The sequence below is a fragment of the Mizuhopecten yessoensis genome, unplaced genomic scaffold (assembly GCF_002113885.1).
Source record: "Mizuhopecten yessoensis strain PY_sf001 unplaced genomic scaffold, ASM211388v2 scaffold8149, whole genome shotgun sequence".
Classification (NCBI taxonomy): Eukaryota; Metazoa; Mollusca; class Bivalvia; order Pectinida; family Pectinidae; genus Mizuhopecten; species Mizuhopecten yessoensis.
This window is the reverse complement of record NW_018407403.1, coordinates 1,131,472-1,140,872: the sequence shown is the minus strand read 5'-3', so window position 1 is coordinate 1,140,872 and position 9,401 is coordinate 1,131,472. Positions and strand designations below refer to the sequence as shown.

The following is a 9,401-nucleotide window of genomic DNA, read 5'->3' as shown; positions in this document are numbered from 1 at the left end:
TATAGCTGTAACAATTCCGTGATATTGTAAGAAATTTGCTCTAACACCATATTTTTCTCTTAATTCAAAAAAACTGAAGAAGTTGTTGTTATCCTTTTTTAAGTCATTAACTACTACAACTCCCTTCCTATACCAATCCTTATAAAAAACACTATTATTATCTATTTTGATTTTTTCGTTTAACCATATAGGCATGTCGGAGATCTGTTTTGAATCTGTATATTTTTCCTCAAGAATAGTAAGATTTTTCCATGCAAGAAAGACATCTTTCCAGAAAAGATTTTTACAGTTATTATGACAAAAGGAAATATAGTCTGGTCCACAGTTTACAAGAAGGTTTTTATCAATATTTGAATTAAAAATAATTTGCCACGTTCCTGTTGTTGAGAGTAATCTTCTAATCCAAGTTAGTTTTAATGAGTCTATAAATGATTTAATATGAATCATTTTGAGACCACCATCAGAAAAGTTTTTAATAATTACATCTCTTTTAATTTTATCAATCTTACTATTCCAGAGGAAATTATATATTTCTGTATTTATCTTTTTGACAAATGTATTATCAGGATTTGGTAAAGCGATAAATAAGTGATTAAATTGAGAAATTAGGATAGACTTTATTATATTTATTCTCCCTATTGGTGTAAGTATTCTCCTACTCCAAGTCTTGCCTTCTCCCTTCTTACTCGAAATTCTTTTCCTCGGCTTCTGACCTCCTCTTAGGCGGCCCTTTTCTCTCTTGGTCCAGGTTCTTTTACACGTTTGTTATGTTAATTAGTTTTAACATATATATTGCCATAACGAAAATAGTTTGAGCATAAATTTCAAGGTCATAAACGCCCGTCCCTAACAATAAAATGATTTGTTTCATATGGTTTACCGTCTTATTAGATGTGCCCCCCATGTGTGTTGTGTATGCATATCTGTATGAATGTGTGTTGGAGGCAGGATCTGAGGCCACTTTTATTTATAAAATATATTACCTGTAACTGGGCGAGATAAGGTTATCTCGGTCGAGAGCTAATATTCTGTAACATAATCTCAACCAAGGCATAAGCGTAATCTGAGGCCTCTAATAAAAATGGCATCTACACTACTAAAGCTATATTTTAATTCTTCCGCGTAAACATGTATTATGTCCTTACAAAGAAGACCGCGTATTTCACAGTGTAGATTATGTTTTATCTACAACATCAAACCAATACATATAACGACAAAATAGAATAACGCAGATCGTCAATTTCAAGCCGCTAACTCGCGGATGAATACATCGCAGTGTAAAAATTCCGCAAACTTTCACGTAAATGTACCAGACAGATTGGACGAGACAGACAAATCTAGCATGGGGAATGAGGTCTGTCTGAGGTGCGAGAAAGTGCTTTCTCAAAATGAAATGCCATGACTAGGTTACATTATACGGACAACAGGTGATCAAGAACCAATCATTGTCATTTCCTTATCATAATATGGCTAACTATAGATAAAAACACATACGAGCGTGCATGAATGCCTGTATTATTTTGCGCTTCTTTGTAAGGTAAATAACTTAAATATGAAGTGAAGTATTAAAGCGAATTTAGTATTTGTATCCTCTACCTCGCTTAGGACGTGCGCACACACATGCGTATAGACATTCTGGTAATACGATTTGCTTTGTGCGCACACTGTGAGCCCGATGGAAAACTGCGATAGGAGCATGCGCATAACTGTAGGTATCGTTGTAGAAATATTTGTATGGGTTGGTCCGTGAAAAAATACTTGCATATTTAAAATTATATCTTTCCTGTTGAGGCAAGTTGCATTTCATCCAGATTTACATGGTTATATATGTATCTAGCAGTAATGGACATATCACGTACACGACCGCAATCGACACGTGTGTATCAATCTATACGGTCATACACATGTACGTACCGTGCGAGCAGATAAAATGTCTTACCTGTTACCAGACACAGCAAATATATACGGGTATTTGAGGGAAGCACAAAATCAAACGCACAATCACATTTGTATGCAAAAAAGCGTGTATCAATGGTATTCCTTATACGTTAACTCATTTGAATTTGAATTGACAAAATACACTGGAGCCCTCACGAGAGGGCGGGGACGATTTATTTGGTCGGGGTTAAACTTGCTCACAGTAGCCAGGGTTATATGAGGACGACTGTCTAGGGAGACACCGCTTGAAACAGGAAGTTGAATGAAAAAAAAGTACAGGAAAAGTATGAAACGAAAAAGATTCAAAGTACTGAAATGGGGACAGTAGATTAATGTTGGTCTTTTCCATGTCCCCTTGGTAGAAGACACCAAAGAAAATCCCCCAAATTCTACAGGGATGGGGTGGGGGGCACATTAGTCTCTTTTACGATACATATGCAGTAGGGTACAGCCGGACTTGTGTTAATTTCTTCAATGTCCCTTTAACAGAAGACAAGGTAGAAACCACCCCCGATTTTATAAGGGACCCACATTAGTCGCCTCTTTAGTTCAGTAGGATCCTACAAAGGGGTTGGGTGGGTCAGAAAAAAGGATGGGGAAGAAATACTTATTGGGTAGACTGAACCATAGTTGTTCAGTTTCAAATAAAAGAGACGTACATATTTCATTTTCTCATCGAAGAGCTCAATGTCAAGTTAGGCTGTTTGTTGTAATACTATCATTTATTTTTTTAAAGACATTGCTTAAAAATCACCTTTGTTTTCACACACACAGGTTAGTGTTTAAGGAAACAAAGGAATTAGAGAACATTTCGTTTCTTTGGTATGCTTAACGTTCCCAAAACAGCCAGAGTCACATGATGTCGGGTGCCTGTGGATACACCACCGGAAAGAGATAGTAGTTGCCTATCACCATACACATGTAGTTAGGTAATCCAATAATTACAAAATAATAAATTTAGGGTGTGTATTGCGGTACTGGAAACGGAGTAATGTGAGGTAGGTTTAGTTATTTTTAGAACCAATTACCGCCTTGTATAAAAAGCCACATGTACTCCAGAAGTATCGACATAATGGATATTGTCGATATATCAGATATGCAGAATGATGACATGTATTACCTTTGGAACATTCACAACTAAGCGCCATGTTAATAAGGTTTGTACAGTGTTAAAGTTTGGTTTAGTTTTATTTTGTTTAACGTTCTACTAATAGCTAAGGTCATTTAAGGACGTGCATATATGTCTGTTGTGTATGCGTGCATCTATCTATATACTCCACAGAAACCAAAATGGCTTTAACGCATGTGTGTTTGTGTGCCGAAGGCAGGGAATGTTAGTGCATTTGACGCCTTGTGATAGCGTGCATCTGATGTCGACTTAAGAGTGATATCTCACTGAAATACCATGCCGAAGGCACCAAGCACAGCATTCGGCCCGGTCACAATATACTGGCAACTGGTGAACTAGTTGTTTTCGTTACCCTTTATGCTGAACGTTAAGCATGGAATACCAATTACCTTTTTTCAGGTCTTTTAAGGTATAGACAGTTAAATTTTTTATATTTGATTATTTCGTAGCAAAAATGTACAAAAACAACAAATTAATTCTGTAGTGCAATGGGTAAGTGCCTTTCATGATAACGAAACTAGAATAAATTTCAATGTGAACCTTCTTTCACTTTGTTTTATTTTTAACATGTGTAACCAGTTTGATAGTAATATTTATTTTTGGTAAACGTTTCTTTTAAACAGTGTTCTTTGCTCTAAATGACGAATTATTTTCAAGCCTTTGGGAACGAGACAAAACGACACAGTAGCCGTAAACGCTCGTAATAGTCATTGTTTATTCATAGGTGTAAACCAACAGTCTCATTACAATTACATGTACAGGTGTAACAACATCTCCTCTACGTACAGTAAGGTAACCTTCAGTGTTGTGCCTTAACTCTCCCAGCTAAGTAACGTACACTGCAAAGTTGTATCAAACCCATATCTCTCTAGCTTCTGAGACATGGATACTCTTCCTGGCTAACAGTATGACCTGTTCCGTCTGCTGGCTAAAATCAAAATATCTCTATCGTACCATAATGCGTCGCATTTATTCCCAATACTCACGTAACCCAATTCTCTGTCCTTGACAGGACCAAACGTGTCAGTCAATCACTCCGTATACTCTAACTATCGGTTCGTGCAGATAAGCAGTTTTGTTTCTGTATCCAAAATCCACGTAACCCCTATACTAAATTAGCTGGGAGATGGATTTCTGTTCATTATACCTGCATTCTCGACATGCCTCAGAGGTCATCGTCCGTTTGTTGATTACCGCCATAACCAGGTCCTAATAACCGATTACGTAGTTTGGCCAATGTGTACTACCGACTAATTTATACAGATACAAAATCCATAACCACCACAGAACATTTGCTATTCTCCCTCTCGGGTAGGTAAGCCCATCGTGCTACATTCGTCCCCATATCATATTAACATGTTTGGGTAAAGTTTGGTGGTAGAGCTCGCTTTGTCACACTGAATTGCAACACAAAGGAATTGATGTATTTTATGTTTTTCTTTGAAAGTTGGCTATGGAGGAACTTATACTACGCGACCGAATCAACCAGATCGAGAAGCTAAAAACTGTTGTAGGCAGGAGGGAAAACGGTTGTCGCCCCCTTAACATCTTGATTATTGGCGCACCAGGGTCTGGGAAGTCTTCCTTCATCAACTCCATAGCAGCATCCATTGTAGATGATTATTGGAGGGAATATGCCATCAGCGGGGCACAAGGCCGCGGGGCCTTTGGTGAACAAGGCCGCGGGGCACAAGGCTGCCAGGGAGGTTCAAACAACACGATTCGGATCAAAAGGTAAGATATGTCATGACATGAAATAAGAGTCTCCTTAAAAGGGGATGGTTTAAGTTGGTTACCCTTTAAAACATTTTTATACATGTGAGATTTGCCATCCGTCAGTAAATAGTTTACAATTTTGACTTCTCCGAAACCTCCGAACCAATTTCAATCAAATTTTGAAGGGATGTTCCTTTGTTAATGACAAACCAAACCAAGAAAACTGGCATTGCGAGGGTAACCCAATACCTTTTTCACGTCTGATCGGGGAATCAAACCCTGGTGGATGTAATTCATGTGCGAGTTAAGATCCTATGGGCCTCTTTGTTTATATTAAGTGTATATCATGAAATGATGAATAACAGGTTTTCACATACCATTAATCTGCTGCTCCCCAAATCAACAATTAAGAGATGCATCTGTTTTCGCTTTCATTCACTCTTTTTTTTGGCGTTAGTGTAGCAAGGTAAGGACATACCAACGTCTTTAAAAATTGTTGTAATTCCCTGGCAAACGTTCAGCATTAAGGATAATGGCCACAACTGGTTCATCAGTTGTCAGTATATTATGACTTGGCTGCTTTGTCTTGTTTTTATTTCGTTTAAAGGTCTCTTATCAGCTCAGGTCATTTGAGGACATTGCGCCATGTGTTGTGTATGCATGCATGCGTGAATGTGTGTTGGATACAGAGTATGTTGGTGTACTTGCCGCTATGTGTGTAGTGTATGCGTTCTTGCGTGTGTGTGCAGTCAGCATGGTATGTTGGTGTGCTTGCCTCCTTATGATAGCGCGAATGTGACTCCGGCTTTAACGTGCTATCTTACTGAAATGCCATGCCGCACGCACCAAGCATAGCACTCCCCCGTTCACATTATACTGACAACGGGTGAACCAGTTGTTGCCATTACCTTAAATGCTGAACGCTAAGCAGAGAATAACAACTATCATTTTAAGGACTTTGGTATGTCCCTGCCTGGGGACAGAACTCATTGCTTCCTCACCTGAGCAAATGCTCAACAATAGAGCCAAAAGTGAGGTATTGCCAAGCAATGCGCTAGGAAATAAAAGCTAGTTAGAAGTAGAAAGAAAGATATAGATTATAAATATTGCAATGGGTGCAGCAGATTTATTTTTGTCGCTTTTGTGTCTCCAAAAGCAAATCCCTAATTCTGCAGGGGGTTTCTATATTAGTCGCCTCTTACGATATATGTAGTGGGTAACAACATGTGTATTCTTTTCTCGCTCCTTGACCTACAGGGTACATGTGACGCCGCCAAGGCTACAGGGATAACATACACAATTACGTCACACTAACATACGTTCCAATCAACACGAGACTAGGCAACAGCAATTGCGTATGCGGAGCGCGCATTGCGGATTAAAATCGACGACACAATCCACAATATTATACAAAGTAATACTTATTCGACTCAATGTATTTTAACTTAATCTTAGAAATATAAACAATTGAAATAAAATGTAAAAGGGGGCCACATTTCAGTAAGGTAGCACTCTAAAGTCGACATCAGATTCGTGCGATCACAAAGAGGCAATACATCAGCATTTGTCTCAAATCTGGGATGATAACCCATGGCGTTGATTGCGTTGGTGACTGCTCAAACGCAAAGGCAAATAAATGAGGTTTAGCAAAAAAGGTATGAAGAAATTTTGTTTTAGAGGGTGTAGCGTCCCATTAACAGCAAACGTCATTTAAGGACGAGTGAATAATGATCCAAGATGCTGCAAATGCTGTAGCTTCCGTTTACCCAAGAGGACATGATAGACAATTCCAATTTCGGCAGGAGTTTTATTATCAGTAGTCTGTTAAAAAGTGCATTGGGTAAAGCAAGTAGAATTCGCTCAAACGACGTGACGTCTTTTAAATCTCTCATCGCTTGAGAGAGACATAGGCATTGTTTATAGCTTGAGGTAAGTTATTACAAATACTCCGCAACGTAATATATGTAACTAAACTAGTCTTTTTGATTTTGTAGTTTTACTGCAGCTGACTATGTGACGTCATCAAGGCTACAGGGATACGCTCTCCCAAGCATCATAGACATTGCTGGTCTTGATGACGAACATTCTAAAATTACAGAAGAGATTTTAAGACTATTATTTTATGGTCAGTTAGAAGATCATGTAAATATACATTCAGTGTTTAGTTATGGAAAACAGTACGGTGTGGAATCAATGCGATGGAAGTTCTTCAAATGGTACACGGCCGATGGTTGTAAAGTTGATCGCATCATCGTGGTTGCTGCAGCAACACAGCCTATACCGAAAAATCTAATCCAATGTGTGATGAAGGCTGCGCGCCCGACCAGCGATAGGTTCACAAGAGGTAAATATATCTGAGCTATATGAGTAGTTGTAAGATACCATACCAAAAGTATCTCGTTTATATCTCGGGTGTATGAGTGAGCTAGACATGTGATGAACGTATCATGACTATTTGTGTAAATTAATACTGGCATTTTTAAATATTTTAAAGAAAATTGAATTCGTTCTTTGAGTCTCTTTTTGAATCTCCATTATTTTTCGATTTGCAAATTACATAACGTTACTTTTTGAGAAATCGGGTGTCTAGTCAAGGCAGTGTATTAGTAATCTCGGGATACATGAATAAAGCAATGTATACACAAATGTCAGAAAAACAAATAAAAATAACACGTTATCGCAAACTATCGGGAAATCTTGGATATTCCATTTCCCCAACAAGAGCCCCGCGAGCGGAAGCATGACATGCCCGTTAAACCCTCGGACATGTTCAAAATATATCCTTGCAAACAATGTAGAAAGAGTAAAGACTTTAAACGTTTAAAGAAAACATTAAACCCTATACAACCAACCAACCAACCAACATTTTGTTTTTGTTTCCTTATACTTTGTCCCTGCAGGTAGGGCGTAATAATTGTACCTGCTGCCCCCATTGCATGATCATAAGAGGCGACTAAATTTGGGATATTATGTTTTCTCTTCTTTCTCAACAACTTTCTTCGTCCTTATGTCTCCCTTGCCAATGCCTGCCTTTTGGCCTTTAGTTTAGCGTTCGCCCCTATGAGGAAGGCTTTTGGCTCTGTCCCCTTACCAAAACATACCAGAGTCTGTAAAAATGGTAGTTTCTACTCCTGCTAAACGCTCAGCAATTTAGGAGTGGGATGTAATGTGACGGGGTGGGGTGTCCTGTTTGGTGTCTTCGGCAGTATGTTTCAGTGAGGTAGCACTTTAAAGTGGGCATCAGTTCTGCGCTATCACAAGAGATAAACATGATCATATCGCACCTCCCAAAACACACACGCATACACTACACGCATGCATATTGTACACAGAGGAGGCCGTCCTTAAATGACCATAGCTGTTGATAGGACATTAAACAATATTAAACCAAACTAAATCAAACTAGACGTTGTATTGTTGGTGGTGAATATTTTTTTTTCTATTACAGTCACTCAATAAATAAGATGTATTTTTGAACAAGAACTAACATTGATCGTTTATTTGTTTCATAAGAAATTCCAGTTTTCGGCGTCCTCACAAAGTTTGACCAGGTCGACGAATCCGGGAAAATATTTAAAGACAGAAAACAGAATTTCATTGAAAGCCTGTCCCTGGTTGGCGCTACTCATAGACTTGCGCAGTGCGTCAATTATTGTGACGATATTGACCCAATATCGGCAAGGACACAACAAACCCTACCAGACGTGGACGTCCCTATCCTAAGATTTATGAACGTGGTTAGTATGAGTATGTACACTTTGTGTATAAAGACTTCAACATGCAAATTTCAGTGCTTAAAATATATTGCTTAACTATGATTACGCTAAATTATTTTTTATGTATTCTTTTCTATTCTAGGTGTGTGGATCTAACTACGTCGTCACCAAACCGCACGAGAGTTACACGAGCGTAATCTTTTGGGAAGCTGCACGTCAGCAATCGGGCAGCATAATGCAGATGGTGTACGCTATATTAGTGTGTTTACTTTTTTCCGTTATTGTGAGGTTGCTTTCGCAATAGAAAATTTGGTGATGTAACAGATAAGACTATGGTCTTACCAGCCTAGTATAAATAATACTGTTGAAGCCAATACCATTGGTGGAACCCGATTACACCGGTAGGTGCATAGTTTGTAATGTAATTCTGGAAAGGTCACAATACAAAGGTTAAAATAGCCGATGATCAGTACATCATTGATGTCTATTTTGAAGATGACTTTTGATTTGGAGTAAAATAGTATTCCCAATAATGGGCATTGTCACCCTTTTCATGCCGTCAATACGTTTAGCATTTATATGTTGTTGCAACAACTGCAACAACACGAACATATCGCAGCCTCCCAAAAAACACACGCATACACCACACGCATGCATCTTGTACACAGGGGAGACCGTCCTTAAACGACGTTTGGTTTGGTTTGGTTTAGTATTGTTTAACGTACTATCAACAACTATGGTTATTTAAGGACGGCCTCTCCTGTGTGCAAGATGCATGCGTGTGGTGTATGCGTGTGTGTTTTGGAAAGGTGCGATATGGTTGTGTTTGTCTCCTTGTGATAGCACGGAACAAATGCCAACTTTATAGTGCTTCCTCGCTGAAAAAAATAATGCCGAAGACA

General features: G+C 38.6%; 1 protein-coding gene across 1 annotated transcript in view; it reads left to right on the top strand.

The window, feature by feature from the left end:
• LOC110455147 overlaps nucleotides 1-8,743 on the top strand; it is an 11,067-nt gene extending 2,324 nt beyond the window's left edge. Inside the window, exons 2-5 of the mRNA XM_021505106.1 lie at nucleotides 4,515-4,801; nucleotides 6,778-7,127; nucleotides 8,297-8,530; nucleotides 8,642-8,743. Coding sequence (XP_021360781.1) covers nucleotides 4,521-4,801; nucleotides 6,778-7,127; nucleotides 8,297-8,530; nucleotides 8,642-8,655 — 879 coding nt within the window. The 5' untranslated portion in view covers nucleotides 4,515-4,520 and the 3' untranslated portion in view covers nucleotides 8,656-8,743. The remainder of the gene's footprint in view (nucleotides 1-4,514; nucleotides 4,802-6,777; nucleotides 7,128-8,296; nucleotides 8,531-8,641) is intronic.
• Nucleotides 8,744-9,401: the final 658 nt, after the last annotated feature.